This window comes from Taudactylus pleione, unplaced genomic scaffold (assembly GCF_031769625.1).
Source record: "Taudactylus pleione unplaced genomic scaffold, aTauple2 ptg001628l, whole genome shotgun sequence".
Classification (NCBI taxonomy): Eukaryota; Metazoa; Chordata; class Amphibia; order Anura; family Myobatrachidae; genus Taudactylus; species Taudactylus pleione.
Window position 1 is genome coordinate 956,100 of NW_028286025.1, and position 17,662 is coordinate 973,761.

Sequence of the window (17,662 nt, forward strand, 5' to 3'; positions counted from 1 at the left end):
GGAGTGACGCATTACTAGTGAACTCAGACGCTTAACCGCTTACATTGGAGGCCATACTCTGTCGGAGATTCTGCACCTCGCACGGGACAGATGCAAAGTTTTGACGGTAGCGTCTAAAGATGCACAAAGTGGGCGCCACAGTCCTTGCACATTCGCGCTCTTATACACCGAGGGAGGAACTGACACTTTACCATGAAGTTTCAGGTGCGACTACAGCAAAAGATGTTCAATCATCAGTGTGTGACTCTAAATCAGCACCATTGTGTGTCGTAACTGCTGAAGCAGAAAGTCTGTCACGTGAGGTAGCCTACTGAATTTGATGAGGCGTGAAAAGAAGACACCATAAATTGTTCACTTTTATTTTAATGACGACTTCAAGGAAAAGAAAAAAATAAAAATAAAGTAGCCATAAATTTTTTTTAAGCTACCGTGAAAACTAGAGGAGCCGGGAAGCAACCTTTTGGAAACAGTTTAAATAAGTGTAGTTTCGGAGGTCTATCTAACATATCCCAACCTTCCAACACTGAACCGATTAAAGCTTTGTGTAGACCCGTAAACCTCCGAACTACCAGTGATCGAGTGAGCTGTATGGTTAATGTGAATGTCTTAAAATATATATTTACACATATATATATATATATATTAACTTAAGCGAACACAGCCCCTATCTCACCTTCAAATATGGCCATAATTTCTTACACAAACCTTTTTGTTTTTTAGAGCGGGGATTATCAAAGCCTCAGTACAAAACAATATAAAGTAAACTCTGGTTGACGGCCTAATAAATACGGTATCTCAGCTGAAGACCAGACCCCACCCGTTCTCTGATAATCAGCATTGTACCCGTTTATTGGGGTTTTCTTTTTTTACCTTACAGCAACTTGAAAAATTATATTCATGTAAGATGTAAATGGGACAAAAATGGCAAAACTAGAACGCTCCCTCTCAAAACAAACAAGTAAGAATGGCGTGTATATACATACACTATATATGTTACGCTACTTGCGTATCTCCACTACTCAGTGAAGATGCGTAAGTAGCGTAAACTTCAGGAAATACTATTCCGACCTTCGCTGCGCTCGCCACGCTGCGGGCATGATGCCTCGCCACATGGATTTATTCCCCCCTCCATGCCCACTTGGATGGTAGGGAACGACGTTGGACACTGGCTTACAAGCTTGTGTCAAAAGTCATTCCCTACCATCCAAGATCATTCCCTACCATCCAAGTGTGCATGGAGGGGGAATAAATCCATGTGGCAAGCGAAGCGAGCCATCGTGCCAGCAGCGTGGCGAGCGCAGCGAGTCCGCAAGGGTCCGAATAGTATTTCCTGAAGTTTACGCTACTTCCGTATCTTCAACACACATCCAGCAGGGGGCCGCAAAGATACGAAAGTACCATATATATATTATATGTATTTTTTTAAAAGTGAAATTCTCCTTTGGAGCATCATGGAGACGCTATGAAGATTGACCACCAGGATTCGGCGAGTACCTGTACTCCCCATATACATATACTTTCCAATATCTTTACAGAGCAAGTGGGTGAGAGTGACGGGGTGCGTAGGCTCTGCTGGCATGTCAGGGGCTGCCTATTACTGCGCTATACATTGGAAGTCGTAATTTAAAAAACCAAAACCAAAACGGAGAGCAGCAACATTTCTAGGCGCAGAAGAGTTCAGAACTGAACACGGCAAAGCAAATGCACGGTCTCAAACCTCTGCTTTTTAAAAAAAAAAAAAAATCTCTTTAAAAGTCAAAAGTAGTCCTCAATTGCACTTTATTTGGCGTTTTTGGTTCCATCTTCCTCTGCGGCAGCATTCTGGCTTTCAGATTTGGTCCCGTTAAACAGTGAGTCCTTTCTGTTGACGTAACCATTCTCGGTGATCTCAGAGATGGTCAGCGCTTCCTCCATGTTTAGCGCCTCCGGTTCTGTTTCGTCGTCTTCGAGGTTTCTCAGGACCAGGGGGAGTTTGGTATCGGATGCAGTGTTCTCCAGAAAGGCAATGTTGCTCTCCTCGTATTTCGGGAGCGGATCGCCATCCTCCAGGCGCTTGTTGTACATCTTGCGGTTATCAGAAGCGCTTTTTACCGCCTTCTCCAAAATTTCCTTCTCCACCAGACGCAGTTTGACGGCCATTGAGGAATGAAGGGACAGGTCTCCTTGCTCCAAAAGCCTTTTATCATCCTGAAATCAGACACAGATAGGAGAGTCAAAAATAGGTTGATCATCCCACAAAGGAGATATAAAAATAAAACCCAAGGTATTACAACTTAATAGAGTCACTCCTAACTCTTGAAATAGACTTTCTGCATGAAATAGTCTGTTCAAAACTCAAAAACATACTGTTGCTGTTATTTGATAGCACAGAAGCTTAAAAGTGGATGTACACCCATTCGCTACATGTCCGGCCCGGCCCACTTGGGTTCCACTTTTCTCTTAAACAATCACTAACTGGTTAATACAGAATGTTCTATTCATAACAATGGGCCTAATTAATGAAGAATCGCGATTGCTAAAGCGTACGCAGACGGTTGATTGTTCCATACTGTGCACGCATCGCAATGTGCGAAGGCACCACTGCGATCGCATTGCGATCACACAGACCACGGAGAAAAATCGCAGAGTGATTGACAGGCAGTGAGCGCTTGGGGGGAGGTGACGGGGGAGTGGTCGGATAAACGCAGGCGAGCCTGTCCGTTTGAACGCCGTTGCATGGGCGTGCATAAATTAGCCAGTCAGATTGCATACGCAGCTTGAGTACTCACTGCGTGCAACGAGGTCAGGGCTGCGGTAATTCTGGGTGAGGGGCAGATGGGTACTCGATGTTACCGATGTTTATGGAGGTTTGCAATGTGTTACGGATGTGAGATGGTGGTAGTGGGAGCCAGTGGGGGGTGTCTCTATGCTGGCATTGCGATAGCAATCGTTGGCATATTTTCGCAGCACACCTGAGTGCGATTACGGAGCTGCGATCGATCCATGATGCATCAGGCGCAACGTCACTAGTCCGATGGTTGCCGTCGCTTTAACCCAAACAAAAAACCTAAAATTCAAGTGGCCTTAAATACAGGCAACATTGACAAATATATACAGCAGTTTCAGGGACTGGCCGGTGAGCCCAGGGCCCGGCGCGGCCTATACAGGATAACGTCACCTCCGCTGTGGTTCTGTAGGTCTTCAGCAGCAGCGAAGCTCTGGCCTCCAGGAAGGTCCACAGCTTGATCTCATTGTCCCAGCTCACCGGAAACTCGCTGTTCCCCAGAGTGAAGATCTTATCGATTGCATGCTCTCCGATTAAGTGCTCCTTCAGCTCCTCTGTGGGAGAAGCAAAAGGAGAAGCAGCCTTACCATAACCAGCAGAAATCACTTATACTGTTGAGAAAACATGGGTTCTTAAACGGTTGTAATACCAATAGCAGTATTCCCCTTGGCTGGAAGAGGCCGGTATAGTATTACAACAACTCTTAAAGATATAAGCTGCTCACTTATCGACACTGCAGCCTCCATTGCTGTAGTCTCGTCAGCGGCCCATCTCAGCGCGCCAGCTCCCATGCGACTTGGCTTGCCCCGAGTGTCTTCTCGACCCAAAAATGTGTCTTAGGGCCGTATTCAATTAGCAGCGAAAACGGACGTTTTTTTCGCTACAGGAGAAGACAGCGATAATTTCACCAAAAAAACAGGCGAAAACGCAATTGGCGCAAAATAAACTAGAGAAAAGTTTTCTCCATCCCAGACGAGGCGAAAAAAAAAAAAATCCCTATTTTTGCCTAAAAATGTGGGGATCTCCTTCAGAACCCTTTGGACACCCCCCCCCCCCTAATGATAAATTACCCCCACAAAAAAATTTGTAAGTTGCGCACTTTGGCGAAAAACGACCATGCAAATTTTGGGTAAGAACCCCCAAAACACCCTTGAAAACGGTTTTAATGAATTGTGTCTGATTTTTCGGGGGAGGCGCTATGGATGTGTGCAGTGTTTTAAACATCGCACGCAGTCACAGCTGGCATTTTTTTACGGTTTTAAAATTGAGTTTTCACGACACGAAAATATACTTGCACCCATTTTAACGTCCCCCCAATTTACGTGGAACAGTAATTTCCTGGGGAAAAAAAATTGCTTTGTATCATTTTCAACGGGTTTTTTTTTTCCCCCCACCCAAAACTGCGCGGTAATTTTCCACCAAAGTGCGCAATTTATGACATTTATTGGGGGAGGGGGGGGTAATTTATCATTAGGGGGGGGATGTCCAAAGGGTTCTGAAAGAAATCCCCATATTTTTATCCAAAAATAGGGATTTTGCATTTTTTTTCGCCTGGTCTGGGATGGAGAAAACTTTTCTCCAGTTTATCGAAAATTGCGTTTTCTCCTATTTTCTTGGCGAATATATCGCCGTTTTTTTGGTCGAAAAACTTTCGTTTTTGCCTAGGGAAAAAAAAAAACACGTCTGTTTTTGCCGCTAACTGAATACGGCCATTAGTCGCAATGAGACAAAACCGCTTTACGAGACTGCACTGATTAATATGATATGCGACACTTGTATATCTGGGTGCGACCGAGTCGGATTCTGTGGTTAGCATAACTGCCGCATAGCACCGAGATCAAGAGTTCAAATCCATCTGTATGGAGTTTGTATGTGCTCCCCCCCTATGGTGACGCATGCAAGACCCACAATGCATCAGCCTAGCGCTCCCGGCTGGCCCCATTGCTCATGCAAGAGATCTCGCCATGCCGCCGCAGTTTAACCATATTGGCAGGTAATCCTGTCAATATGTGAAAAACCGGTAAGCCGTAAAAGTGTGCTCATCGTTTTTAATAACATTTGAATGATTTTCCCCTCGTCATACCATTGTATGGCGACTGCAAAATCATCAGATGTTTTGAAGATAACGTAGAGAAAAGATTTTTATCTACGTTATCTGCTTTCATACATACAGAGTTTCAATGTAAGTGTCTATAATAGCAACAAAACTAACTAAAGACAAACGACGGAGGTCGGACACCTTTGCACTAATCTCACCCTCGCTCATGCAGAAGACTCTCAGGAAGGCCAGAAGCTGAGCAGATATCGGCGGCTCGGTGACATGTAAGGCGAACACGCTGGATCTGTGAACACACATCGGGATAGGGACGTGAGGGTACGTCGGACGTTTTAGGATAAGGGGCATTAATTAACACGAGGTTCAGCAACATCGTAAAGTGGAGAAACATCCAAATAAACCACTCAATACAATAAATAATAAAGCATATATAAGAAATGCATGGCAATGTTTAAGGTATTCACACTTCCCTTGTCACTTACTCCTGAGTAGCGCAGTAGAGTGGAGAGCGTTGACAGCACGGGGGATGGGGGGTGACGTGAATCTTAGAATGGCCTAATAAACACAGTGCTGGGATTAGAGCCGTACACACAACTTTGCTATCTAAGGAAAGCAATGGACACGTGCTATCTGCAATACGTTACCTGGCCGCATTGGACAGATTGGCGTGTTTGGCCCGCTGGTCTTTTAGTACATAGGGAAGACAATCGCTTGCGCACACAGGCCAATAGCTATAACTTGTGATCATCTTCCGGCCAGGTTTACCCAACGATAATCAGGGATTTATTGAATGGTCGTCACGGTTGCTTTGAGGTCAGACATGCTGCAAAGTGTCTCTAAGGTAGAATATTGGCCTGATCCAAGCACACAGCCGTGCACAAAAGACATGGGGGGAGATGTACGAAGCCCAGAGACGGTATCAGCGCACGTTATGTGCGCTGATACCGCTTCTCCCCGATGTATGATCGGGGGTCTGGGCGGTAAATGACAGGGGCGCTGTGCGCCCCTGTCATCATCGGCGCTGCGATCTGTAAGATGGCAGCGCCGAGCACAGGGTCATGTACGAACGGTCATACTGCATGACCGTTCGGCCGGCTGTAGCTGTTGTTATCAACAGCTACAGCCTGGCGTTAGCCTATCCCCACAGCAGGGACAGCGCTGTCCCTGCTGCGGCGGCTGCCGGCTCCAGGGCTCCACGCGGGGATCTCGCGATATTTGCGAGATCCCGCGCACACTCAGTGGAGCCGGCCGGGAGAGAGACACAACGCATCAGCACTAGGCTGATGCGCTGCGGTCTCTAGCTGGTAGCGCCGAAGGGGGGAGTTAACGCTCCCCCTCTCCGGCCGGTGAGATGTTTATACATCTCATCGGTAGTGCTTCCTGCTTTGCCTCGGTAAAGAGGCGAAGCGGGAAGCGTTATAGCGGCACGTTAAGTGCCGCTATAATACATCTACCCCATGGCGAGTAATCATCTGCTACCAAGTACTGTATATACCATCTATAATCTGCTCTATATACACCATCAGAGATCTCTATATACACCATCAGAGATCTCTATAATCTGCTCTATATACACCATCAGAGATCTCTATAATCTGCTCTATATACACCATCAGAGATCTCTATAATCTGCTCTATATACACCATCAGAGATCTCTATATACACCATCAGAGATCTCTATAATCTGCTCTATATACACCATCAGAGATCTCTATATACACCATCAGAGATCTCTATAATCTGCTCTATATACACCATCAGAGATCTCTATAATCTGCTCTATATACACCATCAGAGATCTCTATATACACCATCAGAGATCTCTATAATCTGCTCTATATACACCATCATAGATCTCTATATACACCATCAGAGATCTCTAAAATCTGCTCTATATACACCATCATAGATCTCTATAATCTGCTCTATATACACCATCAGAGATCTCTATAATCTGCTCTATATACACCATCAGAGATCTCTATAATCTGCTCTATATACACCATCAGCGATCTCTATAATCTGCTCTATATACACCATCAGAGATCTCTATAATCTGCTCTATATACACCATCAGAGATCTCTATAATCTGCTCTATATACACCATCAGCGATCTCTATAATCTGCTCTATATACACCATCAGAGATCTCTATAATCTGCTCTATATACACCATCAGAGATCTCTATATACACCATCAGAGATCTCTATAATCTGCTCTATATACACCATCATAGATCTCTATATACACCATCAGAGATCTCTAAAATCTGCTCTATATACACCATCATAGATCTCTATAATCTGCTCTATATACACCATCAGAGATCTCTATAATCTGCTCTATATACACCATCAGAGATCTCTATAATCTGCTCTATATACACCATCAGCGATCTCTATAATCTGCTCTATATACACCATCAGAGATCTCTATAATCTGCTCTATATACACCATCAGAGATCTCTATAATCTGCTCTATATACACCATCAGAGATCTCTATAATCTGCTCTATATACACCATCAGCGATCTCTATAATCTGCTCTATATACACCATCAGAGATCTCTATAATCTGCTCTATATACACCATCAGAGATCTCTATAATCTGCTCTATATACACCATCAGAGATCTCTATATACACCATCAGAGATCTCTATAATCTGCTCTATATACACCATCAGAGATCTCTATAATCTGCTCTATATACACCATCAGAGATCTCTATATACACCATCAGAGATCTCTATAATCTGCTCTATATACACCATCAGAGATCTCTATAATCTGGTCTATATACACCATCATAGAACTAATACACAGTTCCCACCCATTTCCCAGCGAGCGCAGATAACATCAGTATGCTGTATACATGACAGATATCACTCCTTACATACACACGGGCATGCCATGTCTATTACTACAAGCCTACTGTATCACACGTTAGAGTTCTGGAATCCTCTCCATACTAATTACATCAGGGACTGGTACAGCATTAAATCGCTTCACGCACTTGATACAGATCCCGGAGGTGTCCCATCGCTTCATTTAATACCACCATCCAGGGAAGAGGGAATTCTCTGGGTCTAATGTGTTCAGGATTATAAACTAAGCAGAAGCCCCTTATCAGACAGCGGTACCTATGGGAGCTTTACATTGCAAGCTCTGGTGAGACGGTCCTGTTCCCGTATTGTTATAGATGTAAATTTGCTGTATTCTCGCCCCAGCAGAGTGTTGCAGAAGATACTGGTACTGTATAAGGTCTAAGGATATTACCCGCAGCCTCCCATTGGCCGAGCCGCAGGACTCGTCTGGTGAAACCATCGAAATAATTTGCTTTGATTCACTTCAGAATTCTGCAAACACTGGCTTCTAAATAATTCCACTGTCCTACATAAACAATACTCACGTAGGAATGCCGGCTCGGGCCAAGACTTCGGCCTTCATGGCGTACAGCCGGTCGCTCTTACTGACGCCCAGTTTTATCTTCACCCGGTCGTGAGCGTTGTTCTCGAAGAAAAACCCGTTGTGGATGACAAATTCAGCGTTTGAGCGAGTGCCGTAGAAAATGTAAATCTGGGTTTTGGACGGGGAGGGGAGGACAAAAGTGCAGATAAAATGACAGTACAAAAAAGGGTAAAAACTCTGGTACCACATCCTCCCTCGCATGTTCCCTGGATTTACTGAGAACCCCCCCCCCCCACCACCCCCCGCCCTGCTATTCTGTTTATCCAACTGTGATAGCAAAATAGCAATTATCTGCCTGCCACCCCATAAAAGTTATTGTGCGGTTTATGTGATAGCGGCTGGACGCTTCTCTCCATACATGGCACTGACGTACCCTCAGCTTAGCAACGTGTACAGCTGCCCACTGTACACTACATTAATCTGCCTGCAGAGCGTCAGCCCAGATAGATTTCCCTATAGCGTCTATATGCTTCTATCCTATATATCCTAATGGGCTCTTGCCCTGTTCGTTTAAAACTTTCTTTGCCCAACATATGTTCATTTATTACAGATATTATTATTAATAATTCTAGATTAGGCCTCACAGTTTGGCGATATGCCAGTTTGACGGAATCATTTTATATCCTATGCGGACAGACACTGGTTTCCATTGAGAAGATATTAGAATGTATAGAAATGTTAGAGTTTTATTGTATGGGAAAATATTGTGAAAGCTGCGTATATGTAAAAACATAGAATAAATGTGTGTGTGTGTATATATTAGGGGTGAGCGGATTCGGTTCTACTCGGTTCCGTTCGTTTTTTTTAACCGAATCTTATTGGCTATCCGCAGTCACAAGTTTTGGATAGCCAATAAGATTCGGTTAAAAAAAACGAACGGAACAGAGTAGAACCGAATCCGTTCACCCCTAGATATATATATATATTTTTTTTTTTATTACGCACACCAAAACACAAAATGTCATCGCCTAGCCATCCTCCCAAGTATTTGCCATTCTATAAAGGCGGAAATGTGGTTTGGCATAGGGACATCTGGTTGCGCGCTAAAGATGAACATTTCATTAAATAACATGCACTGACGGATCCATAATGTTCCTGTGTAAAAGGGGGACCTATAAATAGATAGATTTGAATATTCGCAATCCCTACAAAAAGTAGCAGCAGTAATTATGCAGACGGTGAAGACGTCAGATATCGCCCTCAGCTACAAACCTGCAATAAGGCTCTGAGTACACAAACTGCGCAGAAAGTCAGCGCTTACCTGCTCGCCAGCCTTAAACTCCTGCACCGCCACGCACTCACATCGGTCATCTTCTAAGTTATAACCCGTAGTTATCTAAGCAAGGGAAAAGTAATGAATAAAGATTTCAACTCATTAGATACTATTTTACCTGCAGCAAGATTGTCTCTTTAGATGGCATAAAACATTAATGAAAATCATTCAACGTGTGACTGTTCCACCTGACGTGACAGGTTTGGAGCTGAATATTTTATGAAACCTACTGGGAATCACAAACACTTCGTATTTAGAGAAGCAAAACTGGATTCTCATTCACCACCTGCTTTCTTGTGCTGTTCTGCAAAACTGACAATCGTCTGGCAAGGGGCTAAAGAACAGAACAATATATATTACGGATATGTAGTATAGGGTAGATATTGTACATTGAATACTATTGTAACTGCATTATAAGTATAATTTGTCTTCTTGTTCTAGAGATCTATAGAATCCATAACATCTACTGTACACACCAAACACTTACACAGGGCCCACAGTATTCCTCCAGAAATACCCGCACAGGGCCCACAGTATTCCTCCAGAAATACCCGCACAGGGCCCACAGTATTCCTCCAGAAATACCCACACAGGGCCCACAGTATTCCTCCAGAAATACCCACACAGAGTCCACAGTATTCCTCCAGAAATAGTCGCACAGGGCCCACAGTATTCCTCCAGAAATACTGGCACAGGGCCCACAGTATTCCTCCAGAAATACCCGCACGGGGTCCACAGTATTCCTCCAGAAATACCCGCACGGGGTCCACAGTATTCCTCCAGAAATACCCGCACGGGGTCCACAGTATTCCTCCAGAAATACCCACACAGGGCCCACAGTATTCCTCCAGAAATACCCACACAGGGCCCACAGTATTCCTCCAGAAATACCGGCACAGGGCCCACAGTATTCCTCCAGAAACGCTCACACAGAGTCCACAGTATTCCTCCAGAAATACCGGCACAGGGCCCACAGTATTCCTCCAGAAACGCTCACACAGAGTCCACAGTATTCCTCCAGAAATACCCGCACGGGGTCCACAGTATTCCTCCAGAAATACCCGCACGGGGTCCACAGTATTCCTCCAGAAATACTCGCACAGAGCCCACAGTATTCCTCCAGAAATACCCACACAGGGCCCACAGTACCCCCTCCAGAAATACTCGCACAGGGCCCACAGTATTCCTCTCCAGAAACACCCGCACAGAGCTCACAGTATTCCTCCAGAAGTATCTGCACAGGGCCTTCAGTATCCCTTCCAGAAATACCCACACAGAGGCCCTGATTCAGAGCTGGACGGTCTGACATAGCGCTCGCTCTGAATCAGGGCCGTCCCTCCGCCTTTTTGGAGCGGCCTCCTGGCCGCTCGCATAGCTGTGGGGGACCACCTACAGCTATAGCGAGCGGCCAAAATGATGGTCAAGACCATCGGGCTTGCGACGAGACCCTTGTGGTAGGGTCTCACTGCCGCAAGCCCTGGAGTGCTTTTGGCTCTATCAGAGCCAAAAACACTCCCACTGACATCACTAGTGATGTCAGTCAGTGGGGCCGGCCCCAGACGCTAGGCATTCCCATGGGAACGCAACCGTCTGGGCAACCACGCCCCCGGCACGCCCACCAAAGGGTGCATGCTGTCAGTCACCATCGACAGCACGCCCCCTTTGGTGCGAGACCCATAACGACGGCTTGGCCGTCGTTATTCGGGTCTCGCACATGCGCACGACGGAGCGGGTCTGAATCAGGCCCAGAGCCCACAGTATCCTCTCCAGAAAAACACGCACAGGGCCCGCGGTATATCCCCTCCAGAGACACCCGCACAGGTCTGCAGTTTTCCCCCCAGAAACAGCTGCACAGGGCCCACAGAATCTCCTCCAGAAACACCCGCACAGGGCAAACAGTAGCCTCTCCAGAAACACCTGCACAGAGCTCACAGTATCCTATCCAGAAACACCCGCACAGAGCTCACAGTATCCTATCCAGAAACACTCGCACAGGGCAAACAGTATCCTCTCCAGAAACACCCCCACAGGGCAAACAGTATCCTCTCCAGAAACACCCGCACAGGGCAAACAGTATCCTCTCCAGAAACACCCCCACAGGGCAAACAGTATCCTCTCCAGAAACACCCGCACAGAGCTCACAGTATCCTATCCAGAAACACCCGCACAGGGCAAACAGTATCCTCTCCAGAAACAGAAGCAGCCTTTCCTATTGAGATCAGAACACCACAGCAGTAGCTCCTATAGCCCAAGTACATCTGGAAGACCTGAACGGGCAGAATGCAATATACACCTGTACACTACATGACCAGGCCTTCATAGACACCAACAAGGGAGATGGCACATGTAGGCTAATTATTCACTTTTACCATTTAACTCCACAATTACGTTATTTTGGAAAACAGACAGCGTAAGGCCGCCCAACCACACCTATGTAACATCTGTTTCCCCCCCAGAGCAGAGAGAGAGAGTTCCCCCACTAATCATGCCCTGTGCAGGACAGGAAGAGCAGACACTCACCCTGAAGCATGAATTATTCATAACAATCCAGTGTTAAAACCTTTTGTAGTAAGAGAGCACTGGTCACACCTGCAATCATAGGGAAGTGACAGCAATTCCTGCTGGTGATAAAGCCGGCTCAGTGCCTGAGACCGTCTCTATTCAGTCTCCTAACCCTGTGTGTCAGCAGCAGCTGACGATCCACTACACAAATGCTGGGGGGGGGTCTGTGAACGTCAGGGGTTTAGGATATCAGAGGTAGAGAGGATGCACAGCACAGTCTCGTTACTTACCAGGCCGTTGGTGTGATTACACATGTCCCATAGTGGGATCAGCGCTAAGGTTACACGAGAACCGTCCTCTGTGGGGATCTGATTTTGCCGCGTCATGACCGATGATACCGCCCATCTGTATCCAAGAAATAAAAATGAGCGGAATTATATTAGGAGTACGTCACGGACAGGGGGGGAAAGAAAAAAGACGCTGGAATTCAGAAGACGCAAGAGAGGGCTGATAACACACCAGGAAACATGGGCTGCTAAATGAATCTGTGCTTTTACACCTGCAATATACTATATAGCCTGGGCAATAAATAAACTGTGGGTGCAAAAGGCCAACATGCCATTGATTATAACAGTGTTGGCTATGCCCTGGCCATCATCTCCGACTGGGCTGCAATAAGGAACAGAAGGGGTAGATGTATCAAGCCGTGGAGAGAGAGAAAGTGGACAGGGATAAAAGTACCAACCAATAAGCTCCTAACTGTCCGTTTACAGGCGGTGTTTAAAATAGGACAGTTAGGAGCTGATTGGTTGGTACTTTATCACTCTCCAAAGCTTAGTACATTTCCCCCAGAGTTACAAAGTAAAGACTAGAAAATATTAGAAATCTACCAATAAGCTGCTGAATCACCTAAGGGTGGACGGAAGGAAGTACATAGTTCAAATAAAACAGAACACTGTAATATGTATATGTATTATGTATATTCAGACCTGACCAATATAAATAGTATTTATATTGGTCAGGTCTGAAATTGGCTGCTCTACTGCCTATAGCACAGGTTCTAAAATTCGGTCCAAACAGTGCATGTTTTCCAGGTCTCCTCAAATAATCACAAGTGAAATAATTATCTCCACCTGTGGAGCTTTTAAAATGTGTCAGTGAGTAATGAATACACCTGCGCACCTGCTGGGTGACCTGGAAAACATGACCTGTGTGGGGTCCTGAGGACGGAGTTTGAGAACCACTGACCTATAGTCAGCAAGACTCTGCTTAGGTGTCTGCTTGTGATCTCATGACTACACCGGCACTGTGCCGACACCGAACAGGTCCTAGTCCCGAATAAGGGGGGGAGGTCGGCGGCATGGGGTTGCGTGGCGCGGGTGATCTGGTATTGGTAAGCGATCTATTTTTTATTGTGTGTCATGGAAGCTTTCCCCATCATCCAAATGAGTGACAGCTCCCATAATGCAAAGTAAAAGTGGCTTTGGGTACGTTTTAGGAACGAATTTCTTGATTCTAAAATAAGCCAGGAACACTGCAAGGGACTATTTTTAGTATTGCCAATCACACGCATAGTGAGTCTTAGTAATAACAGACTATATTCTCAGACGCTTCTTATAGGCTTCTAACAAAAGGGACCCTAGAGCGGATGAGTGGTAGTGGAGGGGGGGGGAGATTAGATTGTAAGCTCCAATGAATGAGTGAATGATTACTTATGCTCGTAGTATGGTGGCGTTATATAAACGAATGATCACAATAATAGCTGCACTGAGATGTAACTTATTGGCTAATTAATACGCTGACATGTCCGAGCGATTGCCTTCTGTATCTGCCTGGGATTCACGACACACACCATGCTACCGTGTCATAAGAACTACACTGTGTAGACAAAATTGATTGGACATGTAAGCGAATTGCATACCATGCATATACCTGCACACAGGTTCCAAATGCCACTAATGTGGCGGTTTCGACAAGAACACCTGGTAGGGGGGCCCAGGCACTTGCAGTACTACGGAAACAAATGTTTTTATCAGGATGACAATGCCACCTGTCATGTTTCAAATTCGGTCACCCGGATGGACTGACCAGCTCAGAGTTCAGTTCTTAACCCCAATGAGAACCTCTGGGAGGAATTGGAGCAACCGGAGTGTCCTAGGCCGACGCGACTTTCCTCAGTGTCGCAGTTGGTCACTGTACTTGGGAAGGGATGGTAACACATACCGCCTGCTGCTGTCCAGGGACTTGTGGACAGAGTCGGATTCCCTACGGATCGCTATTCTGCTCATACGCACGCGTTGCTAATATCAGCGGCGATATGTAAATGTTTGAATACACATTGTGATCGCAGCCTGACATGAGGACGCCCACTTCCCCTTACTCACATCCGTATACTTTGGCAGCATACCGAAACAATCGGTAACATCGCGTAACACCGTACAGTTAATGAAGCCCAGACCGTACTCAGGAATTGCTTACTGCAGCACAAGCTATGAGGCCTCAGGCGGCGTCTGGTATCGCAGTGGCTAATTTATGCACGCCCCTGCAACGGTGTTGAAATGCACTGGCACGCCTGCGTTTGCCCGACCCCCCCCCCCCCCCCTCGCCCACAAACGGTACTTCCTGTTAATCACTCTGCCATGGGCCTGCGTAGCTTTTGTGACCGCAGTTCTGATCGCAGCGTATGGCTTGTGCACTGCGACGCATACGCATTGCAAGATAATCAACCAATTGCGAGCATATAAACAACTGCGTTCCCTGCTGAATCAGGCCGTGTGCGCCGAGAAGGGCGTCTGCAATAATCGCTGCACGTGATGGACCTACAAAGTACCGACGTCAATAATATCTCGTCAACCTATTTGCTGTCAGTGTCCGATCACTTTTGTCTACATAGTGTACTTTTAGCTCCTTCGATTCATACCATGTATTCCCTTATGGTGCATACACACGGGTCAGATTTTTCTCCAGATCTGAACGATAACCATTTAAAAAAATCGTTCAATCGTTCATATCTGAAGGAAAATCTGACATATCTGTCAGATGAACGATTTGAACGATGCGCGTTCCCGATGGTCAGATTACGATATCTGACATCTGATGTGTTTGCAGTCAGACTTGGACGATTCCATTCATTTTAATGCAGTCAAAAATCGTTTGGTAAAATCGTTCAATCGCTCATCTGACCAATCTGACCGTGTGTATGCACCATAAGAATCAGTAGCTGTGCATATGTCAGGGAATGTGTACTCCATAAGGACTAAAGACAGCGAACAGCATTTCTACAAGCGGCATCAAAAACTGCACCAACCTGTAGTCATCAAAGGTGAAAGAGTCCTTCAGGGGTAGCTTGCTGGCATTAGGATGGGTCTGAGGATTACGGGAACAGAGAGGGATGGAAGAGAGAAAACACAGTCAGGACCCGCTAAGCAAAATCTCATAATTTAGCTTCTTAACAAGAGGCGAATGAATCCGGGGCTGCCCAGACAGGCTTCCCAGGGATCATCACTGCTATCATGTTACCATACATCAACGTCAACTTAATTTGTTGTGCCCAGCAGCTCCCATTAATCTGTGTCTCCGTATTCTGAGACGGGAACTCACAGGCAGCGCAAATGTAACAATATAAGGTGGATGCGATGGGCAAGCGGCAGCCATCATTTATACGTGTCAGGGTAGGAAGCGGGAATTAATTAGGCATTGCAGCTTATGCTCTCTAAACAAATGTTTCAGAGTTTTTCTTTCCTCTCGGAAATTTCACATTTTCAATTTCACACAGAGACGACGAGAGACACCGACCACCTAAAGGGTTTGCTCCAAAGGCGTTCCCTTTCCCTGCGGACGATAACATGAGCAGCGATTGTTTTATAAGGCACCGTATTACACCGGGCTGCAGTGGTCGCTGGCTGGGCGTGTGTTCTGTAGTGTTGTGAAGCAGACATGGACCAGCTCCATACGTGGACAGGTGAGCCGTGTCCACACCAGGCTGGAGGGAGGACTCCCTTAGTGACTTCCCCCCCCCCCCCCTCCGTGTCAGCCTAGGAAACGGTATTAAATGAGGTGAAGGGAGCCGCTGCGTCCCTGTTAGCCATGCAGACGGATCTGATTACATTCTGCAGCGTGAGAGGGGATGTGAATGTGTGGGTAGGCCTCCTGCCACTGTTAATGAAGCCCCGTGTCGTACCCAGTTTTACTTGTGATGCATTAGCATCTGGAGTGCGAGGCAATTCATCATCCCTCACTGTAATGTACTCGCTGGCACTGCGTGCAGGACAGTAGGGGATGAGGTAAAAGTGGCTCAAACTATAAATCAATCATAAAACAAAAACTTGAGTTCGGTGAGCAATTTGAGGGAAATTATACACTGTGAGGCTGCCAATTGGGTGGGAGATCTCAGTGGCGGCTTCTCCCACCCCCTCCTTGCCACTCTCCCTATAACCCTTTCACTCCCGCCCTCATTACATCCTTCAGCCATTTAGTGCTAGAAAGCTGTGATACTCGGGGATTATCCTACCCAACAGTTTAACCCCTCACGGTCCTACTTGTATAATAACCTGGAGGAGCCGTATCGAGGGGAGGAAAAAACTAAAAAAGGTGACCGGTTATACTTCCAGCTGTGTGTCAAAGATGTGACTATGGGGGGAGATGAATCAATCCTAGGAGAGGGATAAAGTGAAGTTGCCTAAAGCACACGGTCATTTATCCAGCACAGTCTATGAAATGACAGTTCGTAGCCGATTGCCTTTGGTAACGTCTCCATTTCATCTCTCTCCAAGGCTTGATACATCTCCCCTAATGTGTGTGGTGGTCCGTGTGTAGTTTTAAAGAGGCCTCGCTGGTGCAGGGGGCCACACGTCACTTTTGCAGAACATAAAAAGATCTCAGTCCTGGCAATAGATCTGGTCAGAATGTACCCATCCTGTAATATCAGACGCATTAGAAAGAGGTCCAAAGTAATAACGGGGCTCTCTAGCCTAAACGGCCAAACGTGACCACTGGGTCACTAGCTTCCCACCATGGTTTTAGTACATAGCGTGGCCTGAGAAAATGCCCAAAAGGTTACATTGCTGGATATCTGGCTACAGTCATAACGTTAATGCACTGGAAGCCTCTCTGGACAAAACAGTCGTGCTACATTGATCACACACACACACACACACACACACACACACACGATTATTCACTGGTCAGAAGTTAAATGGTTGTTGCATAGCCTTCAGAAGAACACCGCAATACCCTTACACCAGTGTGTACCAATAATCGCCAACCTCTGAAGGGGAACATTCAAATCCCATATGGAACGTGTGGCAAATGTTGTGTCAAATTAATAAATCACGACACAAACTGTTCCTTACCGATCACGTAATATGAAGATACTTTTAAAAAGGAAATTGGCTACAGTGTAATGGCCAAAAGTGGTCACATGGATTTAAACCAAATGATTTATTATACAACTCGCTCTCAAAGTACTGTTGGACCAGGTCAGGTGTAGGAACATTTGTATTTATCACTATTTTTTAATATAGTGACTTTTTAATGTTTTACTTTTTTTAGTAAAGCAAATGAGGGTCGGCAGCCGCGATTAGTAGGGATATAATG

At 45.9% G+C, this 17,662-nt stretch overlaps 1 protein-coding gene across 2 annotated transcripts in view; it reads right to left on the reverse strand.

Moving 5' to 3' along the window:
* Positions 1-345: 345 nt before the first annotated feature.
* Positions 346-17,662, reverse strand: part of SETD3 (SET domain containing 3, actin N3(tau)-histidine methyltransferase) — a 72,496-nt gene continuing 55,179 nt past the window's right edge. For both annotated transcript variants that reach the window (XM_088464299.1, XM_088464298.1), the window contains exons 8-14: positions 15,375-15,433; positions 12,358-12,472; positions 9,554-9,628; positions 8,234-8,400; positions 5,021-5,106; positions 3,158-3,318; positions 346-2,187 (exon numbers count right to left, since the gene is read on the reverse strand). In XM_088464299.1, coding sequence (XP_088320425.1) covers positions 1,780-2,187; positions 3,158-3,318; positions 5,021-5,106; positions 8,234-8,400; positions 9,554-9,628; positions 12,358-12,472; positions 15,375-15,433 — 1,071 coding nt within the window. In that variant the 3' untranslated portion in view covers positions 346-1,779. The remainder of the gene's footprint in view (positions 2,188-3,157; positions 3,319-5,020; positions 5,107-8,233; positions 8,401-9,553; positions 9,629-12,357; positions 12,473-15,374; positions 15,434-17,662) is intronic.